Genomic DNA, 20,885 nt, shown 5'->3' with positions numbered 1-20,885 from the left:
TTTTATTTCCAAGATGCTAATTCTAGTACCTATATTGACCATTTGAAAATATCAGCATGTGGATCTGGTGTCACAGATATGTGAAAATGTAATTTAATTTCTGTCACCATCAGTTTCTGTGAGTTATTTTAACATTTGTCAGATTCTTTGGGGCAGAGGACAACGGAGCTCTACACTGCTGACAGGGGGAGAAAGCCAAATATACTGACATGGCTATTTTCTTGACAACCCAAGAAAATCCAATGTTAAGGCTTCATCTGTCGTCAATGATTTGCGATTCATTGCGATTTTTGAATTTGACAGTTAGACTTCTCCAAGTTCCTCAGCCGACGTCATCTGTTAGACAGAATTTCTTGGGGGGGGGGGGGGGGGGATCGACATATTGAAAGATCAAAATAAAGGGTGTCTTGCCACACCAAAAGTACTCACTTGAAGGCTTGGAGAGTTTATCCACACTGACCTCCTACTAGAAAGCACCCTCATAATTAACATCTTTAAAGTCATCAGGCCCCATATCAATAATATTGTTGTATTCCAGCATTCTTAAAGTGTCAAGTGGTTTATTTACCATTGAACGAGTAACTTTATGCTAAATAAAAGTACAGTATTTTCCGCACTATAAGGTGCACTGGATTATAAGGTCCACCTTTAATGAATTGTTTCTTTTATAATTTATTTCATATAAAGAGTTATTTCTATACATTATCTAATGACAAATTAAATCTCTCCATCCTGTGACAGTCTTCTATCCAAATTTGCCAGAATTTGGATAGAATAAGCAGGACAGGGAACATTTGTTGCTGCTTTATTGGACGCGTGTGGACACACTGATTCATTCTAAGCTGTCGATTTCACTCGTATTAATCAATACTACAGACTAATAAGAAAGCTGTCTTTTTGGTCTTTAGCAAACACATTCCCATGGAGACAGTCAGTGTGTGCGTCAGTTCACTAATCCACTGCAGACACACACACACACACACACAGGGAGGCTAAATCCATACTTGCAAAGTCAAACATCATGAAAGTACTCGACTGCATTGATCGCCACAGCTGGCTGAGCAATTGATGAAACAAACACCCAACACTTACAAACAGAGGCTAATCCTCTACGTTCTCAAACGATCGACAAGGAGTCAATCGCGACGATGATAACGATTATGATGATGGCAGCAATGATGGAACATGATGTTGGGTGGTCATTTTACAAATTTTTAGACACACACACACACAAGAAGAAAAAAAAAAGAAAGATTAAGACTCACTATAAGAAAAATAATAAGTGGACTTCATTGTGTGTCATGCGGCAAATTAAGATTTAAAATATTAGCATGCAGCGAGTGTGGCAGGAGCAGATTGTGGAGGAGTGATAGAAAAATTCCTCACAAGCCAATCATCAATCCGCTAAAACAGGTGTAAAACTGGGAAATCTAATTAAGATTCTTATCTTATTGTTCTGGTTATTAAGTGTTATTGATATGGATTCTGGTGATGTTCTTGGTACCAGTTAATTAGCATCACCTAGTTAAGTGGATCCAGCTTCACATTAAAAAAAAAAGAAAAGAAATTGCAATCATCAGCAGCCCTCTTCATCCTGATCCTGAGGATCGCTTCATTTTGTTGCAAGAGATGCTTTTTGTGTCAAGTGTTATTCTTTCTCTGTTCTGTCATTGATATTATCCTCCAGCATTTCTTTCTGTCAGATAAAGCAACAGGACAAAAACTGATGTCCCATTATTATAAGTGAAAATTCCTCTATTATTCTTTCACTCTTTTCTTTAAAGTGTAAACTTGGTTATGAATAGAAAAGAACATTTATATTCATCTGGCGTCTCTCTATGATAAAAAAAACAAACAAACTTTTGTTTGGTGATAAAAGATATAAGTGATGAATAAATACAGATTAAGTGTAACTTTTCAACATGAATAAAAATGCCGCTACACACCATATATCACCTCAAACTTTGCCTCCAGATGTAAAGTAAACACACAAAACAAACATGTATCTTTATATATAAATTATTGTCCATGTGGTGCTAAAAAATTAGATCATATCAGAAGATAGAGGGCAAGACGGAGACTTGATAAAGAAAATAAAATTGAAAAGGAGCAACGGAGGGAGATAAGACTTTATGGACTAAATTATGTTGTCAGGGGATCAGACGCACACACACACACACACACACACACACACACACACACACACACACACACACACACACACACACACACACACACACACACACACACACAAATTCACAGCACAGAATGTGACCTTCAAGGGCAACTCAATCAAAGTTGCTCGCCAAAAGCTATCACTCTGTAGCGATACAGAAACATACACACACTTCATGACAAAACACACATGTTAAACAACGTACACACACACTCATACTGGATGTATATTTTCCTGGTGGAGGATAAATAAGAAGTGTATCTGTTTTAATGAAGGGATAAGAACCAGTATATAAAAGACAAGAACTTATTGAGACATTTTGAATCTGAACACTTCAGACAAAACATGTACAGGTAGTCCTCAAGATACAAATATCCGATTTACGAACATTTAAAGATGCGTGTGTTAAAACAACATGCTTAAATTCTCACTTGAAACATTTTCAAATAAGGATTTTACAATAGATGTAGAACAAAAAAAATGTGTGAAGAGTGTGATTAAACTTTTTAAGGCAGTTTTAAAAAAAAAAATCATATCAGTTTATGGCTTGTTTTTGTTTTTAAGTGTTTAAAGAATCGTATAGAAGTCAGTAAACTATCAAATTGTAGAAAAATAAGTTCCATTCATTTAAAACAACAAATTGTATTAAATTTTGGTCGAAAGCTAACATTTTGGATCTGAGTATTTAGTGCGGAAAACCAAAGTGAGGGAATCATGCATTGTTCATGCATAGAAAGTAAGCATTAAAAATGTAGAAAAAAGTATTACTGAAAACGTCCATCATCAAATCCTAAACCTCCCCACATCCAATTCCCCTTCCCCAACACACGCTAGTTTATAAGAGCTGTTTGGCCGTAGCAGCTCTGAGTCAGTCAGCGAATTACACTCAGCTGGCAACACACCCACAAGCTAGCTGAGTAACACCTTGTGTGTGTGTGTGTGTGTGTGTGTGTGTGTGTGTGTGTGTGTGTCACACGGTGACCCTAATAAGTGTTTGACCTCTAAAAAGTTACGTAAACCGACTCCCACTCAACACAAAACACAAACAATGATGTGATTCAAACATACACACAATTATCAAGGTGGAGACGAGCTGTGTGTGTGTGTGTGTGTGTGTGTGTGTGTGTGTGTGTGTGTGTGTGTGTGTGTGTGTGTGTGTGTGTGTGTGTGTGTGTGTGTGTGTGTGTGTGTGTGTGTGTGTGTGTGTGTGTGTGTGTGCTCTAGAATGGTGAGACGAGTGGGGATGATGATGGCAGTCAGTCGGACACACATTTCCGTCAAGACGAAACAATCCTTCACATTTCTGCTCCACTAAGAAGTTCAGTGATCTGTCTGATCTGATCTGGTTTTGTTAAAAAAAAATAGCAAATAAATGCAGGGAAACATATAAGAATAGACGTATCTTGAAGTATCGTGAGTTGTAATATATTAATTTATCCCAGAAAAGACAGCCTTTAGGAAACAGAAGTATCTTTGACCAGTTTGAGATGATGGTAACCTTTTTATTGCAGCGTTAGACAAGATAGTGACCAATTATATGGAAATGAAGCATGAATTTTGACAAGTGCAGTAATTACAGCTTTTATGGCTCTTTTCAAAATGCTTTAATATGTTTAAGTGCATTAAAAGTGAATAGAAAATTAAAATGAGTGATTTGTGAGAAAGCGTGGGTTTTTTTTTGGGTTGTTTTTCACTGAGTTATCTATTTGCCAATCAAGCAAAAAGTACCATAGTTAAGCCAAAATTAATCCAAGTATTAAATTTTTTCTTCAATTTGAAAAGCAATGAGCCATGATCCAGATTCATCACTTACTCTCTGTGTCCCACTGTCACTGCGGTGACCTTTGACCCCTCTGTGGGGGAGAGTGAAGGATTGCACTCTCTGAATGACCGGAGCATCACTTCAAAAATGACTTGACCTTCTTAGTAACATGTGATCTATGATGTCAGGTGGGTTCACTCTCTGTCAGGGACGGGGGCACTGAGAGTTCTCTGGGTGACGGCCGCTCTGGCCTTCACACCAAACATTATACTCATCTATTTGGGCTCTGGTCCGCAAAGACTCGCAGGCATGTGACACAGAGTCCGCTTTGAGCAAAATGATCCAACAAGCATATACGTATGTCTGCACACTGACAACACCAGCATGTTCATAATACGCAGTTATAGTGTTGTCATTTGTTATCAGTATGATTAAGTCTTTGATTAACAAATAAGAAGTGCAATAAAATGGAAAAACACCAGAAGAAAACGAAGAAGAAGCAGAGGCAGTGACAGATAATGAATGAAGTGAGGAAGAAGAAATAACAGGAGGAAATGAGGCAATGTGTGGAATGTGTATCACTTTTTTTTTTCCACAGTATTGTGGCATTAAAACAAATTGATATGGATGCTCATCCATAATTAGCATTTTTATTCAATAATTCCCATTTGTCTTATCAGTTTAATGCATTATGGAATCAACACATTGAATTAAACCTAGAGTCTAGAGGGCTTTAACACCTTACATCACACTTAAATTAAATTTTTTATACCTGTTTTAATATAAAACACACACAAAACATAGAAATAGAAATGGGATTTTCACAAACAGCATCCAAACCGGAACTCCACCGCACCTCATGGTAATATTTATTACAAACAAATGCATTAAACATCCAATTATCATAATCGTAATAATCAGGGTAACACTTATAAACCATGCACACGCTGTGATCAAACTACCGCCTTAACCAGAAACCTCCTGGGAAATTTGCGGTATGTAAAGTGCCGAGAACCACGCCTCGTGCTTTGGTGTGTTCTAATTAAAGTTTAGCCAACCTCTGCATGCGGCATCTTAAGCTTTCATACTCCGGTGACCCTGATGACATCCACACAGCGGGGGCCCTCAGAGCAGCGCTTTCTGAGACAAATGTGTGAACAATTTTTTTTTTCCCGTCTTCCGTTAATTGAAGTGAAAAAATGTCACCATAATCAGAGAAATAAAGAAAAATACATTCATCTCTGTCCACCTTTCCATCTTCACCTTTCTCCACACTCTCTAGACTACGCCTGGCCTCTCCCCAACGCCCTGTGTCCAATCTGGATCTATCTGGACGTCCTGTTCTCCACGGCCTCCATCATGCACTTATGCGCCATCTCCCTGGACCGATACGTCGCCATCCGTAACCCCATAGAGCACAGCCGCTTCAACTCCAGAACCAAAGCTATGATGAAGATCGCCGCCGTCTGGACCATATCTATAGGTCAGAATCACATCAATTGAACTTTCATTCAACGGCGCTCCACAAAAATAAAGTGCATGGTGTTCTGGGTAATTCAGTGAAATTAAACAACTATTAATTTTCTCAATATTGCTTCATTTTAAATGATCACGCGCTCAGAAACACCAGAATAAAAAAGTATTTTTATTTGAATGCGTTCTTTCAAATGGTCACATGTGTCTGTTTTTCATTTGCTCCTATTATTAATGAACGACCGGTTAATTACGCCACAGATAGCTGAGTGCCTTCAGAGCAAGTCCCGCTAATGCGGAGCTTTTTTCAGTTTTTCTTGGAGAACCTTTTTACCAGCTTCGCGTCACACTTGATGCTTCCGCTCATTAATGTGGAAAAGAAGTGCTGCTAAATATTTTAGTCAAGCTCTCGTGGCGTCCTCTGAGGATTATTCGGAGCGATCGGGACATCGATTTGGAGGGACACATGGCTTATTTTGAATCTTAACTGTACTTCAGTCAGACGTGTTTATTACTGCAGCAGAAGATTGAGCTTGACATCCAGGCCTCAGTAGATGATTGTGGAGACTGAGGCTATACAGCAGTCTTAATGTGCAATGACAATCCCTCATTTATTCAGACACGGAAGGTAGAAAAGTATGATGCTCACTGAAAATACTGTAAAATGTTCTGGCGTTGCTTTGCAGCTTTTCAGCTTTTATGATTCCTTTTTTTAATTTCCTGTCAATATTTTACCCAAAATGTATTTATCAGCCGTATCGGTGCTTTCAGTTGCATCACATGATCTTCATCAGCTGATGAGAGCAAAAGTTTCCTTTCCTTTCATATCTCCCCTTATTAGAGCAATCTTTTCATCTATAAGATAGCCTGGGGTAATCATTTGTGCACTTGTGTGTGTGTGTGTGTGTGTGTGTGTGTGTGTGTGTGTGTGTGTGTGTGTGTGTGTGTGTGTGTGTGTGAGGATGAGTCCTGCCTCCGCCTGAGGAAAGTGTTGAGGGATCAGATGACTTTTAAAACTTTCTTTTCCACCCTCCGTCTGTCTGACCTCCGGCTTCGGTTGATGTGACTCCATGTTCTTTGAAACCCAGGAGGGAGTTAACATATAAATACACACACACACACACACACATACACACACACACACAAAGCACTTTGTTGTGTTATCTTAGTCATACATTAGTACATCGGGGTCAGATGTAGATGTAAACCAATATGTAAATACTCTTTCAAAATAAAAGCACAGCGTATAGTCGGGGTATCAATTTAATTCAATATGAAATTGAATCAGGTAAAATGACCTAAAATAATATATACAGGTAATTATCACAGTTTGTGCAGGGATGTTAACAGTAGAAGGTCACAAGTGAACATGGAGGTAATTAGGAGGTTTATTCCCCTCCAAATATTAAGTTGTTGTTGTTTTAAATGACCTGGAGACATGAAATGTAGCTTTACATTCTTGTTCTGTTCTCATTCACTGTCAGTGGATTTTTGCATCATAAGGAAAAGCAGCTTTCTTGTTGGCATTTCCTTGACCCCTCATGAGGCTCTGCAACAGAACATTTCACGATGATTGAGGTCTGTGAGGGCTCACAATGATCAGGGCTAAAGACAAGATAACCCTTTATTAATCCCAGAGTCGAGATGTTTGCTGATCGCTGAGGAGTCACAATAAAAAACCTCTGACAGAAAAGGACTTTTAAAACACCCTGAAGAGATTTTCTGCCAATTTTGATGGTTATCATCCCTTTTTCTCACTAATTTTCCTTTCTTGATAAATCTGAGACCGGAGTTGTGAATATATAACAAGTGAACAATTTACCAAAGACCAAACCTCAGTGGAGTCAGTGCTGGAAATAATCTAAACTTTTATACAGTGAATTAATGATAATCTTCACCTAATCACCAAATGGTTTTCAGGGGATAAAATCAATGAAGTGGATCACTGTTTTCTTTTTAGATTCACCTGGCTGATCAAAAGTAGAAAAACAGCAGATGGATTCTGTGTCGTGCATTTTAAAACTCATCATCGCGCCCCGGCAGACGTCTTCATTAGCTGGAATCAGTCAGCAAACCCTTTTTTAAAACCATCCTCAGGGCTGGGGTATGAAATTTGAAAGGACAAATTATTCTCCCTTTTCAGGATAAAAACTTTGAATCGCTCTCGATGAATTCAGCAAACAAAGCTGATTGGCTGCTGCAATGTCTTGATCAACACCTTACGTTAGCTAATGGTCGCTAATGTTAGCAGACTTCTTTTTAAATTAACGCTTCTACTTCAGACGATATGATTGCAAGATATCACTTACATTATTTCATATTTTAATCTGAATATAAACTGGACTCACAATAAATTGTCCATCATGGTGAACAATCCTCCCCCTCTTCTGACCTCCCCCATGATCATTTCTGTACGGTCCCCAACCTTCATATTTTCCCTGCAGCTTAAATCAAACACACAAACCAATCTTGCCTCAAGATCATATTTATTCATTGACCGTGTATAGTAAGTACAGAGGAATGTAATGAATGTCCATGTCAGTGGAGAAGCAAATGTTCACAGGGACGTAACAACAAACATCTCGCTTTTGATTGAAGACAGTCTGTGGATTAGACCAAAAGACAGGAAGTCATTTGTCTGTGAAAGATAAAGAAATCACACAAAAAAGTGCTGGGAGATCAAGTTGATTGACGGATCCAGGCAGGAGGAAGCGGTTTTTACATCCCCTACGTCTCCCTGCTCTGTCCTTCAACGCCGACTCCGTTTCAAATCCTCCGCGTTCCCATCTGCATTTCCTCGGCCCCTCGGACGGATCATGCACCATTCTATTCTGCTGTGATTGAGTTCCTAGAGGGCTTACAGTGATCAATGTCGATGGATTATCCACAAAACATCTGACAGTAGATCCTATCAGACATTCTCTCTGGTTTGACATTCCTTCTGGAATTGTAAGTGTGGAATGACAGTTTGCATAATAGAACGCACACTGTCTTTTAACAGCTACATTACGAGTGTTGGGGTCCAAAGACGTTTCTTCAAAGCTTACAGTTGCGTTCACTGCCATCTGCTCTTTTGGCTCTCATGACAAACTTTTTCAGAGCACATTTTCCCTTGATTGTTTTGTAGATCGCCCCCTGGTGGCCCTATAATGATCAGGTTTATGGTTTCTGAGTGTGGATTTAGACTGGACGAGTAGCTCCGGCTTCTGAAAATGACTGTTAGCACCTGAGGGACTGAAATCTGCACAGTGTGAAGTATGACCAGTCTGTTACTGCCAAAACACAGATCATGAACTGGGAGGACACTCAAGAGATTGCAACCTTTACCATTAATCCACTCTTGCATGATAAACAAACTCAACATGCATTAAAAGGAAACGTACAGACGATGATGTCATCTCTTCGTTTTCTCTCTCAGACCAAGCCAGGCAGTCCAGATGTCCATTTTTCCAACAACATTTTCCAACTGTTCTAAGGTGTAATAAGATATATTATATATCAAGTGCCTCTCAGTGCTTTTGTCCAGATCCATTCTAAAATCGATTGGTTTATTCCTTTGGCACATGCCCGGAAATTCTGTCCAAATTCACAGCAAGTGCAAAATATCCGTCACATACAGGTTGAACAGATTATGACTCGACCCAGACCAACTGAATTGTCGACAATTAATGCAAACAAATTCGTCTTTCGGGCCACTGTGTTTTGCAGTTCAGAGCTACAATCACATTAAAGGAGCTGCCTCGTCTCTTTCTTATGACCTGGTCGCCAGCAGCGCAAGAGAAAATGCTTTCCATTGGATTTAAATGAACCCTGCCAACCCCAAGTGTTGATAGGACACAGTTCAGTGAAGACAAAAATGTCCCAAGTTGTCTGTGAAACACCGATCCAGGGTCAGTGAAAAGCCCTTTGAAATCAGAGGCAGCACATTAGTCAGCTTTATCATCATGGGTCAGGAAATCAGCTCAGCCTCAAAGACTCGCTCTCACCTCAAGTCTTCTCTTGGTTAATGTCCCCTAACAGCAACAGAACAGCTACACGGCTCTAATGGCAGCTACACGGCTTTCATTCACGACGTGTTCCGTCTGACTATTTTCTCTAATCACAGTAAAAAGATTGGGTCTCTGCAGGACCACAATGAAGCCTTTTAATGTTTAAAAAAAACACCAAATGTGTCTTTTTTCATTTGGTTGTGAGACATTTGCCATCCAGAATAGGACACCTGAATCACCCTGCGTGTTCTGTTTAAAATAAACCACTTGAAGTTTAGGAAAAGTGTTGATCTCTAATTCCGTCCTACTTTATGCTTTTTTTTCCCCTCATATTTTTTTGATTTTATCCAAATAAAAGTGACAGGACAGATGTAGGAACCTTTCCCATGACTGACATGTCCCTCTGTAGATACGTCCCAATTATGCTACGTATTCCTAAGACACAAAAATGATGCATTACTAATATAATGAGGTTTTTTGGAATGCTTAGAAGAAAAAAAAACACTAGAAAACATTTCCTCTGTGTCCATACAGGCATTTCGATGCCCATCCCGGTGATCGGCCTCCACAACGAAGACAAGGTGTTCGTCAACGGCAGCTGTGTCCTCAACGAGGAACGCTTCATGCTGATTGGCTCATTCGTGGCCTTTTTCATCCCATTGGTCATCATGGTAGTGACGTACTGCCTCACCATACAGGTAGTCAGAATACTGTGCTCCTTTTAAAAATGAGTCATGTCACAGTTTTACTTTTGTTTCTTGATGCATTTACACCCCCATCTCCTCCCCCAGGTACTCCAGAGGCAGGCCACTGTCTTCCTGTATGAGGCAAAGACTTCCTCCCAGCAGCCTTTGCACACACCAGCAATGACAAATACATTACAACCTCCATCCACCACCTTTCACATTCCTCAGATCAACACACTTGCCCCTTCAGAGTCACAAGGTAAAAACCATTTTACCTTCTTTGCTTGAAACAAGAAAAAGGAATTACCCATACAAATATTAAAAATGTTGATTTATTCAAAGACATCATCTGTTTACATTTTTGAAGTCAGAATTTCTTCTTTTAATATTTATTTAACGCTAACCCCATCCTGGACACTTAAATCCATTTACAAGCCTCAAATCCCCGACAGACAGGCAGACGGTAATCTTCCAAACTTGAACAAACAACTCATGGAGTGCAGCAGAAACAGCAGGGAGCTGCACGGATCACCGGGTTTAACCAACCTTTCAATGGAGACTGAGTGGAAGACCTTAAGTATTGAGAAGAACAAGGGTAGCTGAGGAGGTGATTGTACCGGGCAGAAGGAGGCAGGATCGGGCTGAAGAATGACCAGTGAGCCGAGCAAACATGGAAAAACAAAGGAAAACATGAGGCGAATCAGATAATCCCTGTCAGAAGACATTTCACCTCAGTCAGAGACTGCCTCTAGTTTTTATCAAGAAGGTGGAGGATTTGAAGTACTTAGAGTCAACAGTCCAGAGCAATGGGGAGTGTGGAAAAGAGGTGAAGAAGCGTGTCCAGGCAGGATTTGAACGGGTGGAGGAAAGTGTCAGGTGTGATGTGTGATAGAAGAGTTTCAGCTAAAATGAAAGGAAAGGTGTACAAAACTGTGGTGAGACCAGCGATGTTGTTTGGTCAAGAGACAGTGTCACTGAGGAAAAGACAGGATTCAGAGCTAGAGGTAGCAGAGATGAAGATGCTGAGGTTCTCTCTGGGAGTGACCAGGAAGGATAGGATCAGGAGTGAGTACATCAGAGGGACAGCACATGTTAGAGGTTTTGGAGATAAAGTCAGAGAGGCCAGACTGAGATGGTTTGGACATGTCCAGAGGAGAGATAGTGAACATATTGGTAGAAGGATGTTGAGTTTTGAACTGCCAGGCAGGAGGCCTAGAGGAAGACCAAAGAGGAGGTTTATGGATGTAGTGAAAGAGGACATGAAGGTAGTTGGTGTGAGAGAAGAGGATGAAGAAGACAGGGTTAGATGGAGGACACTGATTGGCTGTGGTGACCCCCGAAGGGGAAAGCCAAAAGGAGAAGAAGAAGACTGGCAAAAGTAAAATACCAAGAGGTCAGGAAATAGTTTAGGTTGTTGGATTGGTCAACTACAGAAGTCTCTTGAAGGGCAAAGTATGGAGTCAGTTTGGACTTGCACTTAGTAAGTTGTGTGGAACTACCTGAAAGCATGTCCTCATGACTGAAGTCAAATAGTCTCAGTCTGAAAGTGAGAGTGTTTGACTAAGATGGGTGAAAAAGAACCAAGAGGGAGGAAGACCAATCAGAAGATCTCTCAGTGATCAGGCTAAAGCTGTGGATTAGGCAAGGAAACAAGATCAGGGTACATATCAGCTGATTCACCTCCAACAATGATTCCATCGCCTTTGCTTGTCCAAAGTAATTGTCCTGACTCTCTTCGTTCATTTCTACCTCATTCCCTGGTACTGCAAACTGTGTAAATCATTAATATCACATTCTCCTCACATTTGTTTTTTTTTTTTAACTCCCGCAGAGTTAAAGCCTCCTCAGAGCAGACGAAACACCTTGAGCTATCTGAAGGAGCCCTCCTTGCTGCTCAGCGCCTCCACGGCAGACAGCCTGAGCATCATTCCCAGCTCCGAAGTGGCATCTCAGCTCAGTTCGCCAGCCGCGGGGCCGTCGCGGAGCGATGCCGCCGGTTGCCACGGGCGACGGGGGATGATGCAGGCCATAAAGAATGAGAAGAGGGCCTCCAAGGTGAGACTTAAGACTGGAGCTGAGTGCTTGTCAGGTGATTTAAGGTGTGCTTGTTTCAAGGCTCACAGACCTGTAATTTAACAGCTGGGAGACCAACACATAAACGCACTCAGAGGTGAGGATGTGTATTGAACCTCATTACCTAAATGTATCAAATTATCCAAAGCTGGCACTGAGTGTGCCTCAAATTGGTAAGTTTCTTTATACAGTGTTTTACACGATTCATTCTGAGTGTATTTTATTCTCCTGAGTGATTTGCAAAGAAGAGTAACTGAAACAGAAATTTTCCCCTAGTTTAAGGTCTGGCCTTGGCACGATATAAAACTCATCACTGGTGGGTGATAACAGGTCTGTGTGGTTCACATTTTTTGACGTTCATTACAAAAAATATCATGTGACACAAACACTCACTTTTTAAACTTTACAGAAACTGCTGTAGAAAGGATTCCTCTCATGTGACTTTCTATCATAAATCCTGATCTGTTTAGATCCAGATTGAATTGAGATTTTTGACAGAATCTACAATTCAAAGTATTTCTTTGGTGTTTTTCTTGGGTCGAAAAACGTAAAAATCTCATGTTTGTGAACATGGAGTATGCTATGGGATGTACCATCATCTGGAAACAGCTCCGTCTGTTGGCAGCAGATCAGAGATCATTTACAGGTGGTGCCGTTTGAAGCTACAGATGTTTTTCGCTCAGACACCGAATCAGTTTCAATCGGAATCAACTGTCAGATCAAACGCTCACCTCTCCCTGGAAGTGAGCGTTGGAAGATAAAACATACATCTGACAGTAAAGGGCGGCCCTAAATGTCTTTACATGAAAGCACTTGACAAAACAAATGTCAGTTTAAATTTCTAAATAAATGAATGTAACTAAACCCTCATATATAATGAATCTACATTCGTTGCTTTTGCTTGATCTAAGACCTGTGATATCAAATTGAAATTTGAAGCGATAATTGAATTCAGAAAAGGGTCATTGCTTATCACGGAAGACGATACGTGATAGTCTGTCAGACAGTTTGAAGTACTTAGGCTCCTCTGGGAGATTGCAATCGAAGGGCATCTGATTTGAGTCAGAGATAAATCCCCCCCCAAATGGAGTCAAGCTACAGTGGTGGTGGTGGCTGATGACACGGCTGAGAAAGAATCTCTTCTGGTTGCAGATCCAAAAATTTACTCTTTTCCAAGTGTTTCATGCTTAAAAACCAAACAAGCACTTCTTACACAATTATACTTACAGTGTCTTTACAAAGTTTGTTGTTGTTGGGTTTTTTTAGGTAATTTAGTAAAATTAGAAAATATATCAAAACAGGCGTTATTTTGCAGTTTTAGGGGAAAAATTCCTGGACCCCCCCCCATCCATTCGTATCGGTATCGGTCATGAACCCACACTCCAACTTGTAGAATTTTTCTCATATAAAAACACAAAAAAAGTCTTTTTATCTCATGAAATTCTACAGTTTAATATCTCTATCAGTGGGTTTTCACATCTTGTGGATAAAATAACAACAACCTGTATTTTAAGGTCAGAGAGCTCCTGTTGGAATGAGGTAGAACATATTTTTCATGATTCCAAGTCATCCTTAACACGGAAAAAAAACATCGCCTGGAGACTGACGGATGACTCTGACTGGTGTTTTAAAAACCCAACCTGGACCTTTGCGTGTATCATCTACTGTGAAATCAGGATATCTTTTAATAGACGATCTTGACAGAACTGCCTGGAGTTCTGTGACGAAACGGAACTGGAACACCTCAGAAAGCTCCTGTGGACGATTGTGTAGGAAGTTTAATCTGTCTGCACAGGATGTTCATCCTGGCACCACAGTGTGTTGTTTTTTTTTTTTAGTCGGTCCTGACATGACTTTTAGTATTCAGGCAGCTCAAAATCCAAAACCGAACATCCTGTTTCTACCTGATGCTGCAGAGTCCTTCTGCCTCCCAGACGTGCCGTCGTCACACAAGACCCTAAACGTCAGCAGAACATCATCTCCTCCAGCAATGAAAGCTCAGCAGAGTATGTGCTTCTGAAGATGGTCCTGCCAAAGTGGTGCACTGCTTACACCCCACCCCCACCCCCATCATTGAGCGTATCCTCACCTCCTCCATCACCATCTGGTCCGCTGCTGCGAGTGCCATGGAAAACAGCAGATTGTAGAATATTATCAGCTATTCCGATGAAGTTGATTGGCTGCAACCTGCTGTCAAATTCCAGCACTGATTCCAAGAGAATGGGTGTTTTTTGGGGGTTTTTTTTTGCTCCATAGGTTCTATTTACGCATGAATAAGTGTTGTCTGTAATAATTTGCTCTGCCTCGTCTCCCAAAACATATGGTTCTATCATGTTTTACAAATTTAGACACCGCAACAAAATAGATTTTGGGCCGTCTTAAATAAAATTAAATGGAATCTCTGAAGACTCTGTGCTGTAGCAGTGGAGGGATCTGAAGTCTATATTTGTACATTTTGGTAAAAACACATTTACTGCATTGATAATTTTTGCACCACAAGTTTTGATCCGGTTGCCTAAAGCTTGAAAAATATGTCTGGCTGTTTGCATCTTAGATGCTGCTCTTAAAGGTGCACAAGTTCTTCCTCACATTTTCACAATTTGTCACTTTATACATCCTTGATTCCTTTTTAAATCTCATTCTTTTCCGTCCAGAAGATGTCCTTTACTTTTAAAGCTATCGTTCTCCGCGTAAAGAATCCTCCTCTGCAGTTTTACTCCTCTTGATTTTTTTTTTCCTTTCTTATTCCCAATGTTTATTCTGGTTTCTGCCTCTCTGATTTGTTCTCTTTCCTCCTCAGTTTTTTTTTCTCCTCTCACCTCTATTTACTTGGGTTCTCCTCTCATTCCATCTGCAGGTCCTAGGTATTGTCTTCTTCCTCTTCCTAATTATGTGGTGTCCCTTCTTTATCACCAATGTCACCTTCGTCCTGTGCCGGGGCTCCTGCAACGAGTCGCTTCTCAACGACCTCCTCAACGTCTTCGTCTGGGTGGGCTACATCTCCTCCGGGGTCAACCCTCTGGTCTACACCCTCTTCAACAAGACCTACAGGAGAGCGTTCTCTAGCTACATCAGGTGCCAGTACAATATGGGGGCCAACGCAGCTGGACAGAGTTGCAAAACCCTCTTGGTCCCCCCACCATGCCCGTCGCACGTCGTTACCCCTCTTCTGATGGGAGGTCACGGGAAAGCAGGCATGGACCGTAACAGTAACTGTCGCAACGGCGGTAGGGAGGACAACGGGAGGCTGTCGGTGGATCCCGAAGACATGACGGACGACGAGACCCAGATCGGAATAGTATCGCAGAGCCTCACCGAGTGCCACAACATCGGCATGCTTTCGGAAACAGAGCCGGAAACAGAGTTGGAGCAGGAGCTGTCCTTCATCAGCTACAGCAGCCCCAACTCCAGAGAACACACGAGCAGTGTGTGACTGTGTGTGTGTGTGTGTTTCACTGTCTTCGCTATATAACCTGCAGACACTTGGCAGAGCAATGCTTCAACAAAGCGGAGGTCTGGAGCCTGCAGCGATTTTTATTGGCTCTAAAAGTGGCGAATGGACCGGTTTCCGGTTGAGGAGCTACATCCCCACATCAAAGTGCACTAGTTAGATCAATGTGTTAGAGAAATCAGATGAAAACAACGTCTCAACTGCGGGATGAAAATGTATGATTTTTTCCACCGTAGTTTGTTTTCTATGTGGCGCCACTGTTGGTTTTCATACCATAAATAGAGAATAAAAGCTTTCGCTGCTGGTGAACTTCGTGACTGAGGTACCAGCCGAGATCCTGACGGGGACGAGAAGGACACGATGAGAGTCAATGAGGAACTTATTCTCGTTTTTAGCCTGGTTTGCATCCAAAGAGTCCCGCTGATGCAGAATACAGAGTCCAGCGCCGACTGCTGAGGTCAACCAGGTGAAAAATGTGACTTCAAGCCTTCACACGGAGTCAAAATACAGTCTGGGTCATGTGGATCCTCTCCACACCTGGCAAAAAAAACCGAACCAAATCTATTTTTGTGCCGCTCAAGCTTGACAACAGTCATAAAGTATATCTGAATGAACCTTTCCAGCATGTATAATCAAACTATTCAGCCAACAGAAATTGGATTTTTTTCACGGAAGGAAAAAACTTTTCTCAAGGCTGCAGTCAGAAGTTTGTCGGAGAGGAACAACATGGAGGAATGTACGCCCGACCACATGGTCTCCGGTGGATTCACAGTGCCATCTAGAGGTCAGGCGGTGCAGGGAAGCTGCTCCCCCTCCGATTGATGGAACAAAGAGGGATAAGAGAGCTAAAAACAACGTTACAGGCCTTGGTCCATCGCAGCCATCTGGCTCTTGCTCCCAAATGACCAATGCGATCACTTTTGGGGAAATAAAAAAAATAAATCCCAGCTTCTTTTCATCGATATCAATAATAGAACAGAAATGGTGCACAACGGTTCCTCAGATGTCTTTCTTAAAATAAAATAGGAGCAGAGTATATCAATTTATCAGCTTTCATCATTTATCATTATCCCCGAATCCGACCCATAAAAACACTATGAAAAATTAATTTGGTAGGATCTCCCTCGACTGTAATCAACTCTTGCTCAAAGTATAGCTTTAATTCTGCAAAAATATAATTTGATTTATGACATTAATTTCTCACTGACCCCCCCCCCCCTCATATCCTACTATAAACAAATTTCAGTCATGACTAAGAAAAAGAATCTAATAGAGGATTTCAGGTTTCAGTCACAGATTGCACATGTGTCAGTTCCATATCTCTCTCAATAGCTCATCAACACCCACAAAAAATCTACCGATTGATATTTCATCCCACACCTCCATCCTGCAGCAGCAGCCTGTTTAATATACATATCATGTTATCGGACGATAAATTAGAATAGTCACATCGCTTGGCTGTTTTAAAATTCTAAGCGTCGTCTCTTTAAGGGCATGTTCACCGAATGAGAAGTTCTCCATTATCTCAATCATTTAAAGAAATGAGATTCAAGGTTGGTTGTTAGAGGTTAGGATTTTTTTGTTATTCCCACTGCAAAAATCCTTCAGTTGCAGGACTTCACAGACCAAAATCTGCTGAAGTTGTCAAGGGAAAGTCAACACAGGAATACTCGAGGCTAACTGCATATGGTTTTGGCTTCAGGTTCCATCAGGGCCACAGATGTGATGAGTAGAATCTGATTCTGGACTCTAAGGTGGAGCGTTACATGTCTATCCACCTGGTGATCACACCTTTTAAAATAAATCAATCTTGAACTCTTGGCTGCTTTACAATCTGTTCGGCTCGAGTCGCCACAACCCCCAGAGTGCGACTTAAATTCCAAATACCTTAAGACTTCATCCATCTCATAAATAAGACAGAAAGTCGATGCACCAAGAGAGATACCCTTGACTATCCAGACAGGTCATCAACCGTCAAAGCTATTTGCTGTTGATTTTTTTTTTTTTCAATCCCTCCGCACACATTTTATCGACATCTGACAGAAGGAGTAACTCCTCCGCGCTGTGCGTCTCCATCAGCTGAAGTATCTGCTGATGGAGACGTTATGTGGTCTTTAAAAGGCGTCAGGTCAAACTGGACTCCAACCTTGGAAGATTTTTGGGGTTCAATAGATCATAAAGGAACTAAAAGTAATGGTTTATCACTCCATCGATTATGCAAATGAGGTTTATTTTTATGGCGATGGAAGGATCTCCAGAATTCCAAACAGACAGAACTCAGATGATGTCAGAGTGATGTTATTGGTGTAATCTCAGTTTAATTTTCTTAAAAGCTTAAAGTTTCCGATGTGAAAGATGAGGGAATGTGGGAGCCAAAAAAGAAAAGCTAATGAAATGTGCTCTTGAGGTGCATTATGGGCCTTCTAGTGCTGACCCATTCTAAGGAGCAGATGTTGGATGATAAGCGTCAGTGTGGTTTTAACCTATCTTTAATTTGTCTTAAATTCAATGGAGGAGCAACGCTGATCTACAGGAGGGTTAACATTATTTCACCAAAGAAGTCACTTTCATCAATTATAAATACTTCATTTTGGTAATAATCCCATCAGCCACAGAAGAAATATGAAACATTTGAATGTAAAACCGTTTTTAACAATGATCCACCAAAGTCAAAGAGCAAAGGTCAAAGCCTGCAGTGGACCAATCAAATCCAGAGCATAGGGTCTGCAGCCTCCTCTGCATATAATTAGAATGAAACATCAAAACTGGGAGTCCCTTCATTCTAATTCTATGCACCTCTGTGTAATTTACCTATTTATATGCTACAGACTTACATAGTGGTCACTGAAGCCACTTTTGCCTCCTCAAAAGGGGGGGGGGTTCTACATGAGCTAACGTTCGCCGGGCCAGAGCAACGAGGTTCGGCCTACGAATATCGTGCATGTTTGAAGTGACGTTCAAAAGGTCCTCTCTGCCTCAATCAGTGGGGGGGGGTTTGTTCTCTCTTTAAGTCTCACAAGAGCAAAGAACAATCTTACAAAACGCACATTTCAAACGGCTTCCGATTCTTGTAGGCATGTCATCTTTAATACCCAAATAAATAAGAGAATAAAAGAGAAAAGAAGAGACAAGAGAGGACTCTCTGAACCGAACGTTTGATCCATCCAGGTGTGGGGCAGGCAAACAGCGACAGCCAGGCCATCCAACTCAATATGTCGCAATGTAATAAGTATATGTTTCCTGTGTACCTGTACGTGTGCCAGGCCTGGCTCAAATTGCTATCTGAGATTGATGCTGTAAACTTTTCTGTTTTTTTTTTTGTTTTTTTAATCGATTGTGTCTGGCACAGCCGATCGAATCGGGTTTTGGCCCTGCGGGTGCCAATCCTGTCCAGCTTGCAGTCCAGATTAACAAAAAGCAATCGCTCGGAGACAGAATGTGGAAGGTTTTCAACTGATAATTCGATCCAGGCCTGGTGTGTGTAGAAATAGTCTGAGGCGTTCATTGACAGATTTTCATTTTAATACAATTTGCGAGGCACAGTTGGGGGGTTTTTTTCACCTTCAGGACTGATTTTTCTGACATCAGGCAGTTATTCTTTGCAGAAGTAATATATTGAAAAGTATGAAGTATAATTTAAAGGATAATATAACTTTACTTTTTATTTTAATGTCAAATTGAATTACCCCTAAGAATAATGGAATAGAATGTCAACCATATAAAATACCCATATTCTAGGTTAGATGATTCAACTGTCATGTCGTCATGTTAGTCTAACTTAGCATAAACACTGAAAACAATGGGAACAGCTAGCATGACTCCATTCATTGTGATGTCCTGTGGTAATGTTCCCTGTCTATGCTAAGCTAAATTAATTTATGTTCACCTGCACAGATTTATTATCAGCTGTCAAACACTCACATCTAAAGCCGTGAAGCATAAGACCCAAAATTCTGAATTATTCCTCTCAACAATTTAACCCTTCTGTGAGGAAGTGAGACTGAAATTAAAAATAGTGATCAATGCAAATGCTTCCAACAACAAAAAAAGAAAAAGAAGAAAAAAAAGGGAAACTTCTTCAAATGGATTACATGAAAAAGAAACCCGTCTCTGAGCCCTGCGTTAATCTCATGGATCTTCATCTCATCTACCATCTACAAACGCATCGTTCTGTCAATGAACGTCTCTCAGAGCTGCAGATTGCTCAAGAGTCTGACAAACAAAACTTCTCCGACGCGCCTCACCACCCCCCCCCCCCCCTGAATCTCCGCTGACTGTTGCACCCCAGATGATGCTCATCTGCACCAATGCAAACCAGTCGCCCAGTTTGTCTCACTCTTGTCTGATCAAGCACTCCTGAGTTAGCTATCTTTTTATGTGTTGAACCTCTGTTATGCAGTGGCTGTTTTTTTTTTTTAATACCATTTTGATTGTAAATTTTTGTCTACAATACATCTTCTTATGTTTATACGACAATTACCATCATCCACACAATGTATATTTTATTTTATTTCTGTGTGAAGCTGCTATTTATTTATTAAAATATTAAACATGTGGACTTGAGTTGTCTTTTTTTTTGTATAGAAAACATGTTTTCACACCTTGCTGAACATCACAACAGCAGCAGGACTCCTGATAGGAATTAATGAAGTGCTTAGCATTGCTGTGATGAATAACTCCACAGCTTGCTAATTTGCTAAATTTGATAATAACAGTATATCTCTGTGCTCTGTGCTTTGCTTACCCAGACAGCTCTACCATTATATTCTTTTCTTTTCGGTGAGAGCTTTTATTCAGCTTTACAATGTCATCAAAAGAGTTGAATTTGGAGCTAATTAAACCCTTTGCTTTAGCTGTGTTTCAGTGTAATGCTCTACCCATTGAGACATGCAGGAAACACTACTGTAATGAGCATTATAAGCAGAGTGAGGGCTTCTTTTGTACCTCTGCTAAACAGGTAATGTAGTTTTTTGCTTGAAAGGTTACCGTACACCAAAAGTTCCAAATTAATTTTAGGTTGTCCTGTGATTTTCAAATTTACATTGCACAAAAGTCTGAAAAAGTCATAATGATTTTGTATTTTGAATGCACAGTAGTGCTCATTAGAGACCTGTTCAAGGCTGAAGATGTCAAATAAAAATACACCAAAATGCCTTTTAAGGTGAATCTCTTTCAAAATTGAAAAAGCCAACATTATGTTTCATATTACACTTGCATGTCTATTATTATGTATTATGTAGTAAAAAATAATTCAATAACAAGCCACGGATCTGTA

At 40.6% G+C, this 20,885-nt stretch overlaps 1 protein-coding gene across 1 annotated transcript in view; it reads left to right on the top strand.

Moving 5' to 3' along the window:
• Nucleotides 1-20,131, top strand: part of htr2cl1 (5-hydroxytryptamine (serotonin) receptor 2C, G protein-coupled-like 1) — a 91,898-nt gene extending 71,767 nt beyond the window's left edge. The window contains exons 5-9 of the mRNA XM_068308872.1: nt 5,221-5,421; nt 9,935-10,098; nt 10,192-10,345; nt 11,918-12,141; nt 15,017-20,131. Coding sequence (XP_068164973.1) covers nt 5,221-5,421; nt 9,935-10,098; nt 10,192-10,345; nt 11,918-12,141; nt 15,017-15,592 — 1,319 coding nt within the window. The 3' untranslated portion in view covers nt 15,593-20,131. The remainder of the gene's footprint in view (nt 1-5,220; nt 5,422-9,934; nt 10,099-10,191; nt 10,346-11,917; nt 12,142-15,016) is intronic.
• Nucleotides 20,132-20,885: the final 754 nt, after the last annotated feature.

This window comes from Antennarius striatus, chromosome 23 (assembly GCF_040054535.1).
Source record: "Antennarius striatus isolate MH-2024 chromosome 23, ASM4005453v1, whole genome shotgun sequence".
NCBI classification, from domain to species: domain Eukaryota; kingdom Metazoa; phylum Chordata; class Actinopteri; order Lophiiformes; family Antennariidae; genus Antennarius; species Antennarius striatus.
The sequence above is the reverse complement of the archived record's forward strand: the minus strand, read 5'-3'. Positions and strand labels throughout refer to the sequence as shown.